Genomic DNA, 23558 nt, shown 5'->3' with positions numbered 1-23558 from the left:
GTGCTGATTGTGTAAAAACTCCTCTGTTGACAAGGTCAAAGGACAAGGAGTCATTTGCAGCTGACAGCCATTAGGTTATTGGCATTCTTTATTTACCAAATTTCAAACCCCAATTAAATTGGACCATTGTGCAAAATGAAATGACAAACAGAATTTTCAATCGAATAAACGACAAAACCACCTTTCCTCGGGATGCTTTCAAGATTTTTGAGGAAGCAAAGACAAAACCCTTGCTAGGATCAGCATCACAGGATAGAATGTGAAACCTGAACCTCAAGGATCAAAAATGACTTGAAATGCAGGCTTTGTGCAGGAAATACTATGATTTGATTTAAGATTTATAGATTTTTTTTTTCCCAGGTGTTTGTGATTTATAACACTGCAATTGTGAGAAAAAAATTTTGGGGAAACATATCAGATGGTAGTGTAGCGTTCCTGGTAAGTAGACTAAACAGTAAGTTTATTTTTTTTCACAAAAACACACATATTAAACCAAACCTGATTTAAAATAGAGTGTAAAAATACTGTTATACAATGATACATTTGCTGCTTTATTTTTTTTTTAGACTGTGTATTTTAATATATATTTTTTTATATTTATACTTTTTATTAAAATGACACAACAAATTTTCCATCTACAGTATTTACCCTGCAGCCAGATCACAAAATGCCTTTGCATTTTTTCCTCCTGCTTATAGTTATAATGAGAGTGAGTCATATTTTGTTCATTTTCATAATATAGCAAAGAATAGACTTTTTATTTTTTCTGCCAAACTTATTTCCATATTCAATGCTTCACTGCACTACAGCATGAGTTAACCCAGAGGAAAACTTTGTTGCATTTTTCTGTAGCTCATCATCATCTTATTTGTACATTGCTCAGTTCTATCGTCTCAACTCGCTCAGGAAAAATGAGAAGCAAAATCAAATAAATCAAAGACAAATTACGGAGTCCAGGTTGAGAATAACACAACAGAAAGCGAAAAGCAGCTGTTTGCCGCACTCATTGTATTCTTGGGGTTAATTTACACATCTTAAACTAGATCACTGAGACCAATTGCCGTTATTGTACACTCATTTATAAACAGATTAGAGATTCTTGATGTTGTCTCAAAAGTAGCAGAAACGAGCTGGGGAAAAAAAAAAAAAGATCTTAAAGAGTTCTAACAACACAACTCTTCATCTGACATGAAAGTGATCTTCAAATCTTTCCGAAGAAAAATCGGAGTTAATTATTTCCCATTTTAATTTCCTCTGGGCAATTGTAATCCTGATGTGTCTTATAAAAAAGTAAATTATTGTTCACATTGATGCTTTGGGAGTAATTAACGTAATTGTAGAAAAAAAGATACGGAGTGTAATTTGCTCTTCACATTAGGGTTGCAAAGCATGCGTCAGAGTTTTTAACAGGATGCAGTATAAATACGATAGACCTTTGGGGACCTCGACAAGTTCAATTGACTGATGGTAATAAATGTGTCAAGCGGAAAGACTGATTAACTCATTTGCAGTCTGACATTTGTATATTTGTGATGGATAAGCTTTGTTAGTCATCAGACTGTTCTCGATTCATCATTTTAGCCAACTGGCTAAATATCATTGTGTCATCTCCTTATATAGCAACGATACATTTTAAATAGCCACTCCAAAATAATATATGATACTTTGTCTTAATATGGACAAATGCGTCTTTGTCATTGCCCCTGATCATCTTCTTTCCAGGCAAAAGAGAATAGAAGCAAAAATTGATATACTATAAATATTAAATATTCTATATCAGGTGAGAATGAAATAAACACTTGCAATAATAACCACTGTAGCAGCAGTGATATAATAAAATTATTATTAATAATAATAACAATAATAATAATATTATTAATAATAATAATAATAATGACAATAATAATAATAATAATTAGAATGAATGCATACTAACACACATTGTCTCCTAACGTTTTGGACCACATTGTTGTTTCTTGAGTGACTAAACAGCAAATGGGCTTGTCAGATTTAGCACAAGTGCCAAATCTGAAGTGATAAATATGTGAGGGAAATGGATTTCAGATCTTGTTCGACCATGTGTATGCACATCTAATATGCACATCTGTTGAAGCGTATTGATATTTTTACAAGCTGGGTTTAACCAGCCTCTGAGATTTTGAGCCTCACCACATGAAACATGCCAGGCTACTCGGGACCGCCTGCAGTATTCGTGTCAATATCTTTTCAGTATGTCCTCCAAGTCGGCGTATGAACCGAACCATACTGTTAAAGGCAAAAGCTTCGTTGCATGTCGGAATCCAATTTAAGTTACCTTAAATTTCTGCCTTGTTTACTACCCGGTAGTGTAATTGAGAACAGTTTCTCATCTACAATGTCTCCCTGGAGGCGTATTTGGGCTCAAGGATTCTTCATATGCTTTTATAAACATTATTGTTGCTCCAGTATGTCGGTCTCATTGTGCCTGCCATCAGTCTCGTTCTGCCCCAGCACAATAACATTAACTATAGAAGGATCAATATACTGTACTGCGGATTCCCAGAGGACATGAACTCTACATTGTTGACACAATCGCATGTGGATGTATACCGCAAGGACACGTACATAACTGGCCATTTCTTTCGATTGTCCACCTGATGATCCCTGATTCTTTACAATAAAAACGCTTGAATCGCCACAACTAAAAAAAAAAATCCTCATAATGCTGTACGGATGTACTGAATTCTTCACATTTCATTTGCAGGCAAATTAAATTTCTGTTACTGTAATTATATTGGAGTGGTAGTACCAAGGCAGAGATGTCTCAGAGCTATTGAGAAAGAGACGACGTTCGGAGACATGTCCTAAGTAAAACAGGATGTTATTTAAGCAAGCCATTAAATAATTGCCTCCCTCGGGTACCCACGCTGCTTTTTAATCATATCCCTCTTAAAACAGCTCCATCCATTCTGTGAGTCCTAGAAAGAAAGAAGTTAAGGGAAAAAAAGGAAAGAAAGACCAATGTGAGTGTAGTGTGTCTTGTCTAAGTTGAAAGAGCACCAGAAAATTAAACAGAATTGTTCAACATCTTTATTTCGTCAAGGTGAACAATGCTCACGCAGCACCAACAAAATAGGGCTCATTTTTTCACCAATTGTTTTTAGACATTTGACTTGGTTCTGGTAACTTCATGACCTTCTGGCAAGACTGAAAGACACATTTGTGTAATCCTGTATCTTAGATCTAGGGATTGTAGTTCTCTTCACTTGACCAAAGGTCAAAGGTCAAGACAGGACGACTTTATGAGGTTAGAAAAAAGTGGAATTTACAGATCTTTCTATTTACTTGGCTGTGGGGTTAGAGATCTTGCCCATGAAAAGTATGCTGCGGGTAGAATCCTCCACGATCAAGACCAAGAAGGGTCTATCCATTTTAATCATCATAGGCATACTCATTGGCATAACCTCCAGAGTGGTGACGGCTACTGCCTCAGTTCCTGTCTCGTCAACATTCAGAACAGCCTCGTGGGTTGCCTGGGGAGGAAGCGGTCAGTTAACAATTATTTTCTCCTAAGCTTCACTGTGTTATTTGAATTCTACCTTCGATAGCTTAAGCGGGGTATCAGAAATGCCGGAGAAATCGGCGGTGTCTTCAAAAGCAGAAGTTATTCCCATTTCTTTCAATACGGTGTCCATTGAGGCTTTAGAAGAAATAGAAAATTTGGGCAGGAATACGTTCACAGATCTGAAACATATCAACAATAGGTTATATCAATGCAGAAAATAAATCAATGATTTACTCCTTGCAAACTCAAAATTTGGATTTAGTTTTCATTCTTACTGTCTATAAATAGAATCATGCCAGTGCTTAATGTAATCCTTGTTGATGAAGCCCTCCACATCCTTCATCTTTCCCTCATGGGGCAGCACGATCATCATGGAGGTGTTGCTCTTGTATGGCAGCATGAGGATGGTGGTGCCATTGGCGTCGTCTTCATACATGTCGTAGCGACCCAGCCTCGTCATCATGTCCACTTCCACTTTGGTTGTCTCGTCCACTTGGAAGTCAGCCTTCCGTGTAAATGATTTGTTGAAGGTTTTATCCCACTCTCCTGTAAGCAGAGATTCAAGTTTTGAAAGATTCCACGCTCTGTCGTTTCAGTCTCGTACCTTTGAAGTAGACAGTGTTGACCAGCATCATCGCTAGGGCTTCGTTCAAATCCTTCACATGGTCTTTAATCACGTTATGGGTTTGGTTGGCTATGTAAGCGTTGATTGCAGCCGCAGCCTCTTCGGATTTGGCAAAGTCAACCTTGAGGACCTCAGCGGAGTAGAATTCCTTGGCGTTTTTCATGAAGGTGTCACGGGGATTGAAGTTGTCGTCGATTGCCACCGCATTGGTGACATCCAGGTGCTGGTTCTCTTGAGTGTGGCCGAGCATATGGAAAAGATGCTTGTATGCTTGGTTGATCTTGTCCTGCTCTTGGCCACTGTAGCCCAGGGTGGAAAACAGCTGTTTGTGGGTTTCACCTTTAGCCCCTGTGGACAATAGGGACAGGGCGGTGGAGATGCCCATTGGAGAGAAGAAAATGTTCTCCGTAGCGGCCATTTTGGCTCTTAGGGTTTTGTAAAGGGCAAAGCCAAAATCGGCATTGGGAGAGGACAACTCGTGGCAAGTCATGTCTTCTCCGTGGTGGTGGTGGTGGTCGTGGCCGTGGTGGTGGTGGTGGTGGGAGGGGGCAGCCAGGCAAGTAGCCAGCAGCAGTGCCGCGAGAGAGCAGATTGCAAAGAAACCATGCATCTTTACAGCCTGTCCAGAACATTTGGAAAAAAAGGCAAGATCAACAGAGAAGCAAACATATCTACAACATATTTCCTCTCCTTCAAATGATCAGGATTGTTATACAGCTACGGATTGCTGACCCCTGATCTAAAGTGTTACATCCAAAACATTGAGCTTTTGTAATTTTAGGTGGAGGGGAAAAATGGAAAAGTGAATGGTAGGGTGACAAAAAGGAAAGGTAGGACAGTGATAATCAAAAGGTTTCATTCAGAGTACAATTCACCCAGAGTCTTGAGATTAGTTCACTGCATAATATTATGTGACAAAATTATTTCTTACCTTTAAACGTCCTCTTTGCTGCGGACAGAACATCAAAATTTTCTCCATTATATACCCCTCCACTGATAGTCACAAAAGTTAAAGATTTACCAGCAGACCTGCCTCTGTCCTAGCAAAGAGATACGTTATCTGTCTGGACCATCCTCGCTGATGTAACACAACTAAGATATGCAAAAAAGGTCTGAAAAGTCTTTTCGGAAACAGATGCTGTGGTGATATTTTACTTTTACTTTTACACAATCTACATTGTGCTGTTGTATCACTTCAATATTACAGTATTGGTATTACAGTGGTACCTCGACTTACGAACCTAATCGGTTCCGTGGTCGGGTTTGTAAGTAGAAAAGTTTGTAAGTCGAAGCTCAGTTTTCCGTAGGAATCAATGTAAAAGTTAATAATGCGTGCCGGACTATCCCAAAAGCCACAATTTGTGTACAGAAAACATACAGAAAACCAAAACAAAAGTTTTATTTTTGCTTTTTCAAACCTTTATAACAAAAAATAAATAAAACGTGCATGTAGTTTTTAGAAAAAAACACAAGCAGAAGGCTGACATGCAAACTTTCCATTGAAAGTCTTGAGCTGACAGAGTAGTTATCTTCCTTCCAAATAGCTGCGGCTTTCAACTTTAAACGTTTGATTTTTAGGTCCAAACTATCCACAGGTCAGCATGTCAATTTGCTTTTGTTTACTGTTTCGCTAAATATGTGAAAAGGGTAAAGGATTTCATTATGTCTGGTATCTCTGATAGGGTATAAACAGTTTACGGCTTGGGATTTTATTGCAACCAATACAACATACAGTGGATTTAGCAATTTCACTAAATTGTAGTAGTTTTTTGTATCAAGCAAAATAATATGCCATATTATCATACACAAAAAAGGACACTATGTAAAACGAGCTTTTTAGTGCCATTGTCGCCTCCCACCTTTTTATTTTAATTTGATATTAAAGATTATTTCAAATTTAATATTTAGTAATCAATATAGCTTGGGTTTGGTATGGTTTGCAAACGATAAAATGTTGCATCCACGGCAATTGAATTCAACCTCCTTGTGAAAACAGCAATCAGTGTGTTAATGACTTTGCCCTACACTGACAGTCTGACTCACCAACAGCAAGAGCAGTAATTATTGCCGACTTAAAATCTACTCTGCGTCATTCATCACGCCATGAAAGAAGAGAATGCAAGTGGAACAGCGCGGAACAAGAGTGTTTCGTGCGATGGGATCGATATACTGTACTGCATGGCCTCTCCAGAGGTCGTGACCTCCGTATTGTGGACTCATTCAATTGCATGTGGTACATGTTACACATACATGCACCATGTACGGTACACAATGAGCAATTTCTTTCAATTGCCCTTGAGTTTGTATATATAAATATATATATATATAGGTTTAATTTCTGTTACCTAATTATATGGAGTAGGAGCAGAGACATTTCGAAGAAAATAAAGACCCAAACAGAGCCATTAGCAGAGTTACATTACAAGACATACAATAAGTAAGAAATGAATGCTATTAAAGCACGCTAATAAATAATTACATCTCTCGGGCATCCGCCGTGCTTTTGAATCAACATCCCCTCAAAACAGCTTCTTTTGTTATATGCGCCCCCAGGAAGAAGGAACATGGGAGAGGAGAAAAATAAATGCTGCTTTAAAAATTGAAAATAATGAAAACACTCATCCTGCCTCAAGAGTCCTCAAGGAGCTGCAGATTCGCTTTGAGAGTGGCATTCCGTCAAGATCAGTTGCATCACTCACATGAGTCGTACCTGAGGACAATTTGGACTTCTAAGATGCTGCAAGATGGAGGTTGTGACTGATTTATGTGTAATTTCTAAAGGAAGAGATGAATGGAAATTATATAAAAATGTAAACATACTGCAAAGAGGTAACACTTCATGCTATTTTATTTACTCCCCCTTATGACAACAAAATAATTTAAGAAAGTATTACATATTTTACAATAAAGTATATTGATACATTTTCATTCAGCTGAAATATGAATATTATATTTTTGCAGATTCACCGAAGGCTTTTTCTGTCTGCTTTCAAATTGGGGGACATGGAGCTGAGATTCAAACCAGACATGCTAACCACTACTTCATCGTGCTGCTAGCCTTCATCAGATGTGGATAAAGAATTCCTATGAATCCAGAATACAGGTTAATTTTACAATTAGGCTCCAGCCCAGCAATGGATGTGAACACCAAATTAGATCCCTTAAGGAACATTTCAAAACTTTCTAGGCATGGCGTGAATGTTAAACCATCCATAAAAGACATAGTGACTATTTTTCTTCACAGATCTTGACCTCATTCTTCTAGTTGATTTCAGAGGAGACAGGCCAACCTCCGTTTTTTGTAGTGTTGCTCTCTTTGCTCTGTGAGTGGGTGGTGCTGAAAGTCTATTGATCTCTCGGGATGAGCTTTTGACCCATGGGCTGAATTTCAAGCAAACAGCGGCAGTCTGCTTTTTTAGTTTCGTAAAAAAAAAAGTGTGTGCGTGCAAACCCAGATCCCCTTTTAAATAGTCAATATGGATTTTGAACACTTATGTAATTTTGCTTCACGTAGAGTAGCTTGAGTACAGCTGCTAATGGACAAAAACATTCTTAGTAGTTGTTGAACTGTTGCACTTTTAATGCCCCATTTGTTCTACTACTGCACTAATTGTCTTACTAATGAGGACAAAGAGCATCCTGGTCCATGGACAATTCAGCAAACTAGTAGAAAATAGAATGAATGCTTCAATGGCTCCGTACTTTAGTTATATACGTCGCTATTTATAAAAGTACCGAAACATTCTGGGTCAATTACCTTTTTAAATCATAAATAGGCTATATCATAATGGAGCTTGATAATTGATCATATGGTCTCTTAAGATGGGAGGGAGTAGCTTGAGCATGAAATATCAAAGTGCTCATTAGGTATGATTAGATTAATCTCATCGTGTCAGTGTAGTTCATAATTAGACAACAGGTAAATTGGGATTTTAATCAGACGCTATTTGTGATGGAGTAGTGCCACCGTGTGGTAAAACTGGGAACAACAAGTCCAGGAATAATGAGCATATATATCAAGCATCTCAGCCATTAAAAATCAAAGTAGAACGGGCAATTAAAAGTCTTGAGTTTAACTAACATGCGTGTTTGTGGGATGTGATGTTGAACATCTGTTAGTAGTGAAATGACCAAATGGAGTCATTAAATGTTGTCTTGAGGGAAATTGTGTGACACAGATACAGGAGAGTCATCCCTAGATACAAATGCCTAATTCGGCCCGTGGTACATTCTAATAAAAGTGTACCGCCGGGTAATTTAAAGGCTCATTTGAGGCACGACGAGGCAGCCGGAGAGCAGGATCCACAGCAACAGGAGCAGTTCCACCTCTAATGGGCTTATGTCATGAGCGAGAGCAGAAAATTGAAGAAAAAAATCCTTCCTTGCCGTTGGAAAAAAGCACACACACAAAAATGTATCTGAAATGGGAGCTTTCAAGGCATTTTTTTTTTTCAATATCAGGTTTCCAATCTGAAGTTTGTCCTTCTTTCCTTCTCTGTAATCCGTCTCATCATTCTTCTCACTCCCGCTTCACTTTTCACATCATGAGTCGACGACGCCAGGAAGTCGGAGATGTGCAGATGATCTGCTTTTTCTCCATCCAGGATCATTTCTGGTACTATTTTCTCGTCAACTCTTGACATGTCTTTCCTGTCCTGAGTGTGTGGTAGAAAAACATCTTTGCTCAGGTCCGTGATGTAGCTGTTGTCATCTAACTCCTCTGAGTCCAGTGATGACAAACTATAAATCCCTTCCTCAGAGCTCATGGAGAAATGACCCTCATCAACTTGTGTTTTGCTGCAGCCATGATCCTCGGAGCCTTTCTCCAGCCATGATCAGATCTCCTGACTGATGCCTTCAGCGGATTCGGAGGCTGTAAGGTCAATCAGACCTTCTTTCCTATTATTTGTGAGGTTGCCTGCAGTGGGCGTTTTGCAATGTACATCTGTGACATGATGGCCTCTTTCTTGGAAGGGTTACCACATGGGCTTCCTGGACACCTTTTTGTTTCCAAAATTCCTGCTCACTAATCCTCTCCAGACATTCAAACAAACCTTGAGCTAAGGGAACCTTGATCCTGCTGACTTGATTGATCCAAAATGTATTTCTGAGGAATGTCATCTTCAATATGTGAAGTTTGATTATGCAATTATAGGAATAATTTTAAAATGTTATGCAACACTGGTAATCATAACCTATATGGACAAAATAATTGGGACACTAGGTCTTTACCCTGAAAACATCTGGGGGGGTTTCAGTCTATTTTTTAAATAAAAAGAAAATCAGATATATTATTTTCTCACAAAGATTGGCAAAAAGCATGAAAAATGGGCTTTTGGCGCCCTCCAGTGGATGATTTTTGCTGTCTTTAACTTCAATTTACTGGTGTTAAATTTGAGCTGTCCTGTTTGGGTAACAGTCCTTGCACTATTAAAAGTAGTGTTAACTCCTGAGTGGATTTGTTCAAAAGACCAAATCTTTTCAGTGAACGAGAGTAAACGAATTACTTCCCAAAGTGATTGGTTCTTTTTTTCAGTTCATATGACTTCAACCAGTAGGTGTCAGTAATGCGCATTGAAGCTGGTGCCACCTCGCCGTAAAACAAAACGAAGAAGAAAATGACGTAACTTCCTAGTCATGAACGAGGCGTGAATTGCATTTCCTGTTTACTAACCGAATAGATCATCGTGAGAACGGATCAACTGCTTTCCTTCCCCTGCATCAACGGATCAGTCAGTGAACGTGTTGCGTCTCCTGGCGTAAACTATGTAAGCCAGAAAGTAGATTTACGATTTGCCAAGGAAAGAAAGAACCACTCACTGAAACACCACTTCTTTCATGCACGTTTTCTCCAAGCTAACGGCTAACTTTAGGATGCGCCGTTATGCAACAGCGAGGAGATTATGCTTCTCTTTGGGTAATCTTTATTTTATAAGATTTACAGTAGTTTTTAAATAACGTGTATACATATACACGCCTAAATATTGTTATCAAATATATCTACTGAGATTTCACATTAACTTGCTGGTTTGAAATGAACTTTTATTGTTATTTTATTAAACATTTATGTTAAAACTTGTCTGGTGTTTTATTCTTTATTTTTTGGGGGCATGAAAACAAAATTCTGACATTGTGTTGGTGGCCCCCCCAAATAAAGAGCAAATAGTCAAATACACATTCTTGACACGTCAAAGAAATGCATAAAGTTATTAGGTACACCTGAAAATGGCGGTGTACCTAATGGAGTGTCAGTGTGACGTCACAGATAAACCAGCCAATCAGGAGGTGGGGGTGAGGGCAGGTGTGGCACTTTTCACTTAAACCAGGGATGTCAACCTCCAGTCCTCGAGGGGCCGCGTTCCAATATGTTTTCCAAGTGACCCTCGTTAAGCGCACCTGCGTGAAAACTTTTAGCTTCTTTCAGGTTCAAAAGGAGCTAAAAGTTTTCACGCACCTGCACTTAACGAGCGAATCACACGGTCACTCCATTAGGTACACCGCCATTTTCAAGTGTACCTAATAACAGGCCACTTTATTAGGGAAATATCATGGTCAAAGGTCACAGGTGTCAAGCTCTAGCCCTCAGGGCCGCGTTCCAATATGTTTTCCAAGTTACCCTCGTTAAGCGCACCTGCGTGAAAACTTTTAGCTTCTTTCAGGTTCAAAAGGAGCTAAAAGTTTTCACGCACCTGCACTTAACGAGCGAATCACACGGACACTCCATTAGGTACACCGCCATTTTTAAGTGTACCTAATAACAGGCCACTTTATTAGGGAAATATCATGGTCAAAGGTCAGAGGTGTCAAGCTCTAGTCCTCAGGGCCACGTTCCAATATGTTTTCCAAGTTACCCTCGTTAAGCGCACCTGCGTGAAAACTTTTAGCTTCTTTCAGGCTCAAAAGGAGCTAAAAGTTTTCACGCACCTGCACTTAACGAGGGAATCACACGGACACTCCATTAGGTACACCATCATTTTCAAGTGTACCTAATAACAGGCCACTTTATTAGGGAAATATCATGGTCAAAGGTCACAGGTGTCAAGCTCTACTCCTCAGGGCCGCGTTCCAATATGTTTTCCAAGTTACCCTCGTTAAGCGCACCTGCGTGAAAACTTTTAGCTTCTTTCAGGTCCAAAAGGAGCTAAAACTTTTCACGCACCTGCACTTAACGAGGGGAATCTTAGAAAACATGTTGGAATGCGGCCCCGAGGACTAGAGCTTGACCTTTGACCGTGATATTTCCCTAATAAAGTGGCCTGTTATTAGGTACACCTGAAAATGGCGGTGTACTTATAAGTTTCAGCTGTTTTGGTTTTGTTTCTTTAGGTTTGTTTAAAAGTTAATAATCCAATAGTATTAATTATCTCACAGATTGTCAAAACCCATGTAAAGTATGTTTTTGGCGCCATCTAGTGGAATCATTGTGTTGCCATGTTCAATTAAAAAAAAAAAAAAGACTAATCAGGCTTTGACTTAATCGCTATTTGTGTATAGTGCTAGTAAGGCTTTTGGTAAAAGAAAAAAAATATATATATATGATGTATATGATTCTTTTAGTTAAAAAAGTATATAATCAGTCTGTCTGTCTGTCTGACTGTCAGTGTGTGTCTGTCTGTCAGCCAAAACAACACGTTTTTTTTCATTTATTTAAAAAATGTTTACAAAAGAAAAATCACAAAGCCAAGAAAATGTTGTACACTTATGCACATCTTTTAGCCACTGGGGAAAATAATGATTTGGTCAACACAGGGGTGGGCAAACTTTCATGCTCAAGGGACACCTTTTATTTTTTGAAGACTTGAACTAGTTGCCAAGTCATTTGTCGATGAACTAAAGGGAGAAAATGTGTGTGTCAGATTATCAATGAAGACATAATATGAATAAAATAAACGAGCATCCTTCACCCACCCCTGGTTTCCAGTCCAAGCAATCAGTCACAATTCAAATTTGACCAGCAACCCCAAATAGCCGCTGCAATTTGTGTGTGCATCCTGAATATTTTTTTGTTTCTGGCATTTCAAAAAATATGCAAGATAAATCAGCTCAACTGGACGGAGCTTTGATTTGACATTGTGTGTGCTAAATTAATTTGCATACAGTCCTTCATCAATGTACAAAATGAACTACGTGGCATCTTAGCGCATTTGGCATACTCAAGTTTGTGTCCATTTTTACTAACTTAGTAAATCAAGCCTATTGTAGTGCTTTTCAAACTGTAAGGCAGGAGTTTGGATTCAGCACGTTTCCTTTTTTTTTCAGGGAAACACACAGTTTAAGAATTTTTTTTAACAAGCACATTCACCGAGCATGAAAACGTACTGAATGGGATTTTAGCAGGCCAATGTACCTGAATGTGCAGTCAGCAAGCAAATAGGATTCAGTCTATCCTGCTGCTCAACACACAAAAAGGCCAACTAGTTGCTAAGTGAGAGCTAAAGACCACCAGGAGGTCAAAAAGGTGCAATACAAAACCATCCAAAAAGTAGCCAGTAAGTCTTTGGATTTCTCATCCTGATTGGACATTATGTTCACACCAAAAACCTGGGTCCAAAAAACATTTTCAAGTTTGTTCTGAGAGTTGGTTTGTAGGTCTGGCACCTATAAGGCAGACAAAAAAAAAAAAAAAAGATCGAGCATATTGTACGCAGCGAACTTCATGCTGTGTCTTCCTCCATCACTCGATGAATGCCATTAGCCGAGACCCCCAGGGCAAGCTGGGGGACGCAGCTTAAGTCCCTGGCGCTGCCGTGTCGCGACTGGATGTCCAGCAAGTGGGCGGAGCCATGCCGTGACAGGCCGTCTAGGCGATTGGCGCTCAAGTGTCTCGTTTGGGACGGGTCGTCGAGGTGGGGCATGCTGCCGTAAGGGGCGCGGTCGTCGGACGATCGGAAGCCGGAGGCCGTGTATCTGGTGGATGTGAAGAAAGAAGAAAAGTATGGAAAGTTGTTAATATGGAAGAAATGCTCAGTTAAATAAAGTTTGGTGGGAAGCTTACCCGCCGTCTCGGGAGCGCCGCAGACTGCCATGGTAGCTGCTCAACTTGGAGCGGCCGCTACAGAGCGAGCCCGCCCGGCTGGTGCTGCCGCTGGGGGGCTCGTCCAGCATGGCCAGGTGGGTGGAGGACGCATGCGTGGACGTGCCCTGCGTGGACGTGCCGCGCGACTTCCTGGCGACGGGCGCTTGACAGTCCCTCAGGAGCAATCGGGTGAAGTCGGGCTCTCGCGGTATCTGCCGGCTGTCGACCATGGCGCTGCATGAGGGGCCCAGAGAGGAGAGGGGGCGAGGGGAGGGGTGAGGCGCAGGGAGGTAGGGAGGGACAGTGGCAAGGTGGACAAATGAGGGGTGAGGTAGGAGAGGAGAGACGGGTGAGTGGACGAGTTGCTGGGTGACGGGCTCAACACTCTTGGGTGGGGGTATGGACAAGGACCTACTTTAACAATAAGATGCCTCAAAAAACAAAATTGAAAGACGAGACCAACACATCACACAACCTGACACACACACACACACTCACAATCAACACGCTTATGTAAGTAACCCTTTGTGTTTTTTTTTTTTAAATCAAGTATTTTGATTTTATTTTTTATTTAAATTTTTGATTTGATTATTTTAGTTTGATTTAATTATTTTTTTCTGCTGTCATGTTACAATAGAAAAGAGAGAATGTAAAGTTTTACAAAGCATAATTGCTTCTGTTTAGTACTGCTCGTTTCTATTGTGGTGGTCTGAAGAGGTGGATTAAGTCAAGTATGTTCCTACTTAAGGTCCAAATTGTGCAGCCCGTCACTACACGACATCGACTGCCTATTCGATTTTTAGAAGCCTGATTCTAATCTGTTGATATCTGATATTCTAAAGAACAATTACGTAATTTGAACCAGGCGGTGTAAATCCTGCCAAAAACACAACAACACACATCCTTTGTGATGATGAGAGTGAAAGGTGTGTGTGTGTGTCTGTGAGCTACATTGCAGTGTTGACGTACTCTTTGCGTCTCTTGCCATGGAAGAAGCTGGCCCACTCGAAGCAGGTCTTCTTGCTGCCCACCCAGAACACGGACGGGATCCCCACGATCAGCATCATCACGTACTTGATCAGGAAGAGGGACAGGTCAGGATGACTGCTCTGCTCCAACTGTGGACAACGTTCATAAAAAAAATAATAATAATAATAAATACCTCATGTAATATTTATTTCACAATTACTATTATTTACTGCAATTAGTTTTTGGATTAGAATTATCATTAATACATTTAAAATGTCCTTTTTACTCTTGAGCACACACACACAGTTGAAATCAAAATACAAAAAATGGGCTAAGCAGAGAGGCCAGGATCATACATTGAGCTGAAACTGCTTCATACGTCCTATTTCAAAATGTGTGTGTGTATGTGTCATCACACAAGAGATGCCATCAGAAATCTTGGCCTGGAGCCAAGTTTATATAAAAGATAAATATAGAAAGCAGCTGAGAGTCTAACTCTGTGTGTCATTTTCACGAAGACGATGAACTGGGGGTTGGGCGTGTGCAACTGTAATGATGTTAGCCGACTTGAACCCGTACACAAACAAACACTCTGGATTAAAGTGCTGCTCTTTTTCAACTACAGTAAATTCCCAGATTACACATCAGATTAGCATCTAGTCCACTGCCATCTACTCTGTGAGCCTTCTTTTATGGTCACCTGGTAAGGACAGGGGATGTGGTAGTCGCGACACTTCTCCTGGACCCATGTCGTCTCCCAGACTGTCCGATGGCTGTTCTCGTAGAGGTAGCAGGCCAGAACGGTCAGCAGAGGCGCCAGGTAGAGCACAGAGAACACGCCGATCCGAATCATAAACTTGACCAGCTTCTCCTGGTTCTCCTTCTCCAGGGGGATCTCCATGCGGACACGGTTCAGAGCTGCGATTCCGGCGAGCAGCAGCGCCACGCCCACCTGACAGATGGAGGGACAGCTCTTTGTCAGTTCTTTGCTAACACGACGACATTTGCTCATCACTGCGAGGCTTCCTCACCACCACGTCCACTCCCAGCGGAGCCAGCAAGAACCAGCGCAGCGCCGGCAAGTTGTAGAGACCCACGAAGCAAACGCCGCTAACGCCGTCTCCCTCAATCTTGTTCATGGCGAGCAGGCTGACGGTGAGCACGCCGGGGATGCCCCAAGCGCAGGCGTGGAAAAGGAGCGCCTTCTTCTCAATGGCCTCGCTGCCCCACTTGGGAACGGCGGCCAGGAACCAAGTGATGGTGAGGATGACCCACCAGACGCTGCCGGCCATGGTGAAGAAGTACAGCACCATGAAGAGAAGTGTGCAGGCCTGCAAAATGCAATGATGAATTCCAGTTTTCCGTTTGGTGCAAACAGCTGTTGCGGGCGTGCTCACCTTATTATGAGAACCTTGAGTCACAGTGGAAGCCCGAAACCTCCCAGGAATGGCCGCGTTGCATGCCACCTTGTCCTCCAACAGGAAACCAAGGAAGAACATGAGGGACACCATCATGTAGCACACGGCGTAGAAGATAATGGGCCGCTCCGGGTAGCGGAAGCGAGACACGTCGATGAGGAAAGTCAGGAAGGTGAAGAGGGTGGCGGAGAGGCAAACGATGGACACCACGCCGATGAAGTAGCGGGCGAAGGTCAGCTCCGTGCGAGTGAAGTACATGTTGGGGCAAGGAGGCGAGCAGTCGCGGACCCCCATGAAGGAGTAGCCGAGCTCCGGGTCTATTTTGAGCTCTCGGGGGCACCAGAATCCATAGTCTCTCTGCACGGGGATGGTGGGCTCGGTCGTCTCTGCGCTGGACAGGAGGTCGACGGGACGGGGGTAGGGATCGTCGCAGTCTGGAAACCTGGCGGGTGACAAGACGATGGATAGGACGGCAACATCACCATTTAATTCAATTGCCTTCAATGATTTTTGTCGCCAACCTCTTGCAGTCCATCTCCTCCGGCCAGCCGACACCAAACATGTCCATGAGTTTGTAGCAATCGCTTTTGGCCTGCAGACACAGGCGACGGCAGGGCAGGGTCATGCGGCCGTACTCGGTGCACACGGGCACGTAGAGGGCGCACAGAAACATCCTCAGCTCGGGAGAGCATTGCAAGTTGACCATAGGATGGAAGGGCTGCAGGGGAGGAGATTGGAGGGGGGGTTACAAAAGATACAGGAAGTGTGTTTTAAGTGTTTATGAAATGTGGGCCAAAGTGGCACAAAGGGGGCAACGGAGCATGTCGACTGACAGTTGAAGTTGATGAGTGTGTAAAAACAACACTGGGCCTGTCTCAATAATCCTCCATACCCCCCCCGCCCTGCACCCCGAGCATCCGTCTTCCTTCTCGCCAACCTCCAGAGGGGGAAGCCGAGCTCGACATCCCCCCACGCGCAATTCCGTAGTGCTGCTGACAGGGCCTTTGTGTATCTAGGAGGACCATGCTGTGACTGACTGACACAATGAGGCACTCTGTGTACACACAAGCAAAAGTAACAACGGAAGTACAGTACTGTGATTTAATTACATGATCACACTCACCCATCATCACAAATTAAGACTGGGATGAGACTAATAATCATTAGCGCATTGTTCAATTTGCTCAAAGCGTGGAATTGATCGTCCATCAAGCACATCTTGCAGTTGATTTTGTTTCTATTCGTTTGCAAAAAACAAGTAGAAATAAAGTAGTTAATCCAGAACTAGTTCTATAACACTCTTAGGTGCACCATAATGTCAAAAGGCTTCCAGACAACACCCAAATCCTGAACCCCCCCGCCCCCAAATGCAAAGCTAGTATGACAGACAGTGGCAGGCAGGGAGAGAGGGGGAGGAAAGACAGGGGGGGTGAGGCGATGAGGGGAGGAGCTGTGACTGTGCCCAAAAATAAATTAAACATTTAGCCACTTTTTTTGACCCAGATGAACTGAAACCCAATTACAACTCAAGGGGTGTTTATATAATTCAATGAAAATAAATGCCCAAACTTAAATTGACCAATCTACTCCAGATGGCGCTAAAACTAGATTGTTTGGAAATATGTTCCTGCCCTAATTCCATTTCCGAAATCGACTCATGGTTATCGAGTTGGACTGCAGTCTGCCACCCGCATTTATGTAAAAGGATTAGAATAATTCCAGGTTTTGCATTTTTAATCTTTCTGATGGTTTTGATTACTGCAGGCGACTGACATAGGTCAAATGAGGCAACATTTACAACGCCGCGATGGTTAAACACACAAGATCTGATGATGTGCATAAAAAAAAGCTTCTTCCTGTTCGCCATCCTTCTCTATTTTTACCCCCCTTCACTATTCAAAGTTCCACAGCTCCCCTCCTCCACCTCTTCACTACGCCGACAGGCATTTTATTACAAGAGCCGACAGCCACCGAGCAGGCCGGCTGGCGTGAGGTGGGCCGAAGCTGCTGCTAGATGAGACATATGGCCCGTAGAGCCCGAGCGACTACTATCATCAATCCATCCAAGAGAAGCCTGAGGGGATTGAATGTTAATGGCTACACTGGAAACAGCTGGCCAACCACTGGTCCAATTATCAAAACACGGAAGAAGCAAGCACCATGTCGACTTGCATAGGTGATGGCATACTAACTATGAAAGTAGCGGACGTGCTGAAGTTCATCCCAGCAGTCTTTGGGTAGTAGGCGGGGGGCGGGACTAGAATCGAACCCTGCACCTCGGAACCGTGAGGCGGCTGTGCGAATCTGTGCGTCAGTGGAACATACCCGTTCTTGCTGACGGTGATTTTACCGTTTGTAATGAGTATTTAAAAACACGTTTAGCCGCACAAACCGACAGACATTCACCTAATTCAAAGAAAATTGGGCCTTCCTTGCATAATCCAGATTACAGATGGACGGACAGACAGAAGCAAAAGCCTAACTGTTATGGCGAGGATAGAAATTGTGATTCATTTTAAATTTCCTCTTGTGGCTGAATATAAGGTACAATGATTTCGTTTCTGCTTTTTTTTCCCGAAGTGAAACTAAACTGAAAAGAACCAGCCTTGACCTTGGATTCACCCCTGAGCCGTTTGCTGCTTATGCTGCGAATATGATTAAGATCAGAGTTCTATCAATTATTAATACTGCCTAATCCTATAAAGTGCATTCAAATGTGGTAGCATATGTTTTTGTTAACGCTAACGCAATTTGTTTTGAATGACAGCAACTGTGACTGATGGTCATGGCGGCCGAATGGTCTGTGCTGATCTGATCTTTTACACACAAAAAAAAATCTATGCCTCCCATCACCCCGTTGTCCCTCATCTGCTGCCATTCCATTCTTCAAATTTCAAACCTTAGCGTCATGGCAACGACTGATGCATCACTGGTGTGTGGGGTGGGGAAGCAAGGTTCGAGGAGGTCAGGGTGCGGGGCGGAGGGGACCACCTCCCGGGAGGCAAGAAAGCCTCCAGTCTCTTTGTTAATAGCACAATTGGGACAGTTTCCTGGGCAACGGGTGAGCCCTGCGTAGGGGGAGGGGAAGGACAAAAGAGATGGCGGGGGGGCGGCGGGTGAGAGAGCAGAGGGATGGGTCGACTAAGTCGGGCCGTGTCATTCAGGGCTAAGAAAGAGTTTGAAAACCCTGCCACAGTGTGTAACGCTCACAGAAGTGGCGCCTCGCTCTCTGGATGAGCCTTCTCATTCAGTCAGCAGCCAATAAACACGCTGTCGGACATTAAATAAAACAAGAGAGTCTTTTAAAGCCTAGGTCACGCTGCCTTGGATTTACCAGACCTTTTTCTATGCCAGTGTTTAGCAACGATACGTCTTTACTAGCAAGGCGCATCGGTGCTTTTCCTTCACAAACCTGTTCGCACAGCGTGGGTGGAGTATCTGTTCAAAACCGGACTACTCCGTACAACACTTGTAACATGACACAAGTCTGGCTGGACCTGCTGTAAACCTGAGTACGGAGGTCAGCTTTCAATGAAAGGGACATGGGTTTAAATGTGATGGGGCAGTTTCAAAACAGGCCAGTCTTTGTGTCGCTGTACACTAGTTTGTGGAGTGCACAACACAAAATAATTATTTTTCATTGGCTCTACATGGAAACAAGACTCGGCTTGGGCTTCATATCAATCATGTCGAGTGACATTCTGGAAGCTTATGAACAACGAAAGTGGCGTTCTACCAAAAAAATGAAGCGCTTATTATCAACGAGTTGGGAGCTTATTGTACAGTAAGGCCATCTGTTCTGGATGTCCAGGACACTTCAGTGATTGGCTGCGATGAAGCCACGCTGGTCCATATTCATTCTTCTCCAAAGGAGGGATTTTTTTTTTTTTTTTTTACATGCCAGTCAAATCCGCCACGCTCCCACTTATCTTCGGTACAGTATAATTGTGGCCCAGAAATAACCAATTCCCAGCCCTGGGGGCGCCGCCCCACTTTGGCTGTGAGGTCATTCTCCGGTCAACGGTGAGAGGGTTGAGCGGAGAGCTAGGAATACTAAAAATGAAAAATCCTGTTACCTTGAACACAACACAAATTTGTGAAAAACAATTCCAGGGGTTTCCCTAAGCAATTCTAGAATGTTTAAAGATTTACATGTCATGAACCTAAAGACTAAAATACGCCAGCCAAGACCCCGGAAATGGTCCAGCAGCACAATACTTAAATGGGTCTACAAAAAAGTACGCCAGGCGTTGGTTCCGGTCCAACTCCCACTTTCTTCACGGTGCACGGCATTCATCATCATTGTCTTGACTATTCAAGGAACTTAATTCCTTTTAAAATCATCTGTCAATTCTCATTTGCCTGCCTTGAACATCTTAAAGGCTTTGAATTCTCCCATGAACTGGATCTAGGGCGAGTTAGCCACTAAACAAGAGCTGAACGGGGCAACGGTCCTCGTGATTTGGAACCCGTTTAGTCTCTGTGGGGTTTATTTTCTGGACTCGACCAGCATTATTAGCCTCTAAAAGAGACTTAATTGTGGATCCATGACCAATCAAAGTGAACACCGTCAAAAGCAGACGTGCTCAAGCTCTTCACGGTACTACCACACACTGCGATCGGTACTCGAATCAACGACATGTTTATTTTCTTGAAGAGATGCGATTTAAAAAAAAACAATAATAATCCAGATAACAAAATAAAAGAGATTATCGTTATTTTCAGTGGTGAGGGCAGATAAAAGCACAGCGTGCGAAACGGTGCCCGAGAGCCACGCGAACCGTGTTCCAGTTACGTAACTCTGGATTTTATTTCTCCGTCCTGATTTGGACAATACAGCCAGAACGAGGTGGAGCGGGCGCACAGATGGCCGGCGACATTTCAACACCACTGCTCCGCTGTGCTGGCACAGGGTCAAGGGGTGACATTAGGAAAGGAAAGCAAGCCTAAGGGATCAAAATGCTCAGAATAGAAATAAACAGAGGTGACACCGGGACGGTTCTGTCATTGTTTGAGGTCATGAGTTGCTCTTCCAGCAGGATCAGCCAACAGTATATCCAATATGGGATTTATTTAACGAGGGAATGCATCTGCTCCTTGATTGTGGTATGGCTGTGAAATGTACGGATTATCTCGAGGATAAAGAAAAACAATAAATTGTGGATTTTCCATCTCTAATCCATTGATGGAAAAAAAAAACTGAAAGCAAGCACATATTGTGTGTTAGGACCCAGTGAAACAGCAAACGGCTTAAGATGGCGTTCAAAATGTCGCTTGATTTTAAGATGGTTCACAAGGAACATGCTTTAAATGTACCATCAACTATTTTAGGGACTACATACGTTTAATAATGCACTGTTTCCGCTGGCCTTGGGGGCTGATATTAAGTATTAATTTTCTTATTGTTTTTGTAATCACTCCAGGCTCCAGATGAAAGTAGGCTATCGTTTTGATACCGTGTTAAAGGCAACAAGCCTCGATCAAGACCATCTCTACCTTCACCACCACTTTTAGTAGTTTGGTCTATATATGAGGATTACATATTTGCCATTATTTTATACTTCACAAAAGGTAATTTTATTTTGAAAAGAAAAATTTGCTTTGCTTTTAATTCAATTTATCTGAAAAAAATAATTCTTTCATATGATGGATAAAAGAAATCTTACTGTTAATTACTCATCATCATCCCTTTATGAGAATGATATTTGTCATAATTTTGTAGCTTAATCGCCGCTATCCGCACTAGCTAGTCAGCCGAAACTCGTAGCTAGCTAGCTTGAGTGGCGTAAGTAGCACCGAGCTTGCTTCAATTGGACTCGGTAGCGAGGATGAATACGTTCCGTGCGCAGGTGACAAGCACGTTGCACCATCTGCATTTGAATTGTTGGAAAAACTTTAAAAAGAAATGTGAATTTTACTTTTGCTTTTCAATGTGTTTACATGACATAAAATGTAAATTTTGAGTAAGAAACTTGAGCTGCAAACCCGCTTATTTTGAGTAATTAACAACTAGTCCATGTTAACTCAGCTTTTATTTATTTTTTAATAATTATAAATTTTGAAAAAATAGTGCAGCATAGAAAATTGAATGTAAGTATGTATTAATATAAAATTGATGTATGTAATGAAAATGTGTTTACGCCTGTTTGAGGCTGAAACAAAACTAATTTAACAAATAAAGCAATTTTTTTTAATCGCTAAATGTAATAAGATTATTTTTACATAAATAGTGAACATTATCAGTTTTGCAAATTAGCTTTATCAACAAATTTAGTATTATTTTTCATTGATCTTTCCTGTTCATAGGAGGGATTCCGCAAAAAATATTTTCACAAAACTGCCGATAAAGATTGACATTTGTTCGGAGTGAAGGGATTTAAAAAAATATATCCATCAACATCTCATTGAAAATGATTAAATTTAAACCCATAAGGGGTGGTCGTGTATTTGTATGTCATTGATAAAATTTCACCTCCCGCATATGCTTGAATTTTGTTGTACAATTCCATTTTTAAAATGCTTTAACGTACCTCCATGGCAAGAGCGGCCGTTTGCTGGTCGTAGTGGTTGAGCACATTGGGCATGAAGGTGGTGTTGTAGGGTAACCCCTGGCACATCCGCAGCGTGATGGGCTCACAGGTAAACAGGCTGTGGCTCCCCGCCGCCGCGTCCATGGGAATGGCGACGCACACCGTCAACATGGACACCGACAGCACCCATAGAGGACCCATGACCGGTCTGTTGTAGCAGAGAAGCTCAGATGACAGCTGAGGAAGAGGCACAATCTCAGGAGCGTCCGTTTAAACTATTCCTTCTCTCCAGATCACCAGTGAGGGTCCGGTAGTGTGGTCAGCCATGGTTCAAGTCTGCACCCACTGTGGTTGAGTCACAGCAAACGCCATCAGCTCTGAGAAGCTGTGATCTCACCAAGTGACTCATGCGACTCTTCCTCCTCCAACCAGCATGGATAGAATGGAAAAATATCGCTGATGACTTATAATGGTAATCTGAGGAGGAATGCACAAAAGATAAATGATCATTTTTACGATACAACAAATACAACCAATCTTCTGTATGACGTAAATTGCTGCACGTTAGCAATACACACCCATAACAATGCTACTTACATTTGGTGCCTCAATTCTCATTTTATACAAACAAATAGAGACGTTTAAAGGGAAAATGCTTATATTCTTAATAAATACTAAACGCACCTGCCTGTGCATCAATAAAAATGTTACTACAATGATAAATGACACCGTGAGGGCGTAAACGTTTGCTAACAAGTTCGTCATCACGCAGCTCGTCCTCCGTCCATAATTAGTGACTCAAAACAAATAACTCAGTTTATGTCAAAACCGTGATGCAAACAAAACAACTTAAACAAAATCCGGATAGTATTTAGGGTTAACCTTTTGTAGCCACCTCCATGCGGGTGCTGGGATATTTAATGAATTCGCCGCAGTCACTGTTAATCACTGGCAGGTGTACGCGAGATTCAAATCACATTCGAACGGTTGAAGCTTACCAGGACATTGGAATAAAAAGTCACATGTAACGTTCTCGCCGTTCCTCGAGTTGGCAACAATGTGCGAGTGTCCCTCAACGCGGAGGTTCCTCCTTTCCGCCCCCGATCACACGACTGTCCTCACCCCCACCGCTGTGCACCCCTCTCCTCCTCATCCGTGCCGCTGCCTGGCGTCATTAAATGTCCACCAACATAACTTCCGGCCATGACCGAGGAAATAAAAGTACTAAGCGGACTCAAGGGATGCGTTGGAAAGCGTTGGAAATTATTACCTGTCGATATTCAGGTGTTATAATAAAATTATATCAAGCAAAATATAATGTAAACGACTAAAAAATGTACAAAACAGTTTCAAAATCAAAAATTAGCTCAATTACTTTGGCAGGAAGTGGATAGCGTTTCCGCTTTGGAATAGTGTGTCTGCCAACTTGACACAGCCGCGTCTCTCTTCCCAGCAG

General features: G+C 42.1%; 2 protein-coding genes and 1 long non-coding RNA gene across 13 annotated transcripts in view; 1 reads left to right on the top strand and 2 right to left on the bottom strand.

The window, feature by feature from the left end:
* LOC148381711 (uncharacterized) overlaps positions 1–10244 on the top strand; it is a 99520-nt gene extending 89276 nt beyond the window's left edge. For 4 of the 11 annotated variants that reach the window (XR_015854343.1, XR_015854351.1, XR_015854344.1 and 1 more), the window contains 2 exons: positions 361–438; positions 6723–10244. This is a non-coding gene — a long non-coding RNA (uncharacterized LOC148381711). The remainder of the gene's footprint in view (positions 1–360; positions 439–6722) is intronic. The other 7 variants (XR_015854352.1, XR_015854345.1, XR_015854346.1 and 4 more) reach the window with 7 other exon arrangements.
* LOC148381712 (alpha-1-antitrypsin homolog) lies at positions 3047–5237 on the bottom strand. Its single transcript, XM_088361637.1, has 5 exons — positions 5101–5237; positions 4149–4788; positions 3820–4090; positions 3579–3723; positions 3047–3512 (listed from the first exon to the last, which is right to left on the bottom strand). Exons 1-5 carry the CDS (start codon positions 5146–5148, stop codon positions 3321–3323), a joined length of 1296 nt encoding a protein of 431 aa, XP_088217763.1. The 5' UTR covers positions 5149–5237; the 3' UTR covers positions 3047–3320.
* A 1555-nt stretch (positions 10245–11799) lies between the features above and the next one.
* fzd3a (frizzled class receptor 3a) lies at positions 11800–23263 on the bottom strand. The gene is made up of 9 exons (XM_088362217.1): positions 23101–23263; positions 22103–22579; positions 16094–16290; positions 15552–16014; positions 15186–15485; positions 14855–15106; positions 14155–14303; positions 13165–13419; positions 11800–13076 (listed from the first exon to the last, which is right to left on the bottom strand). Exons 2-9 carry the CDS (start codon positions 22301–22303, stop codon positions 12824–12826), a joined length of 2070 nt encoding a protein of 689 aa, XP_088218343.1. The 5' UTR covers positions 22304–22579; positions 23101–23263; the 3' UTR covers positions 11800–12823.
* Between the last annotated feature and the right edge of the window lie 295 nt (positions 23264–23558).

Source organism: Syngnathus floridae, chromosome 19 (assembly GCF_059516105.1).
Source record: "Syngnathus floridae isolate MCC-2025c chromosome 19, RoL_Sflo_1.0, whole genome shotgun sequence".
NCBI classification, from domain to species: domain Eukaryota; kingdom Metazoa; phylum Chordata; class Actinopteri; order Syngnathiformes; family Syngnathidae; genus Syngnathus; species Syngnathus floridae.
The sequence above is the reverse complement of the archived record's forward strand: the minus strand, read 5'-3'. Positions and strand labels throughout refer to the sequence as shown.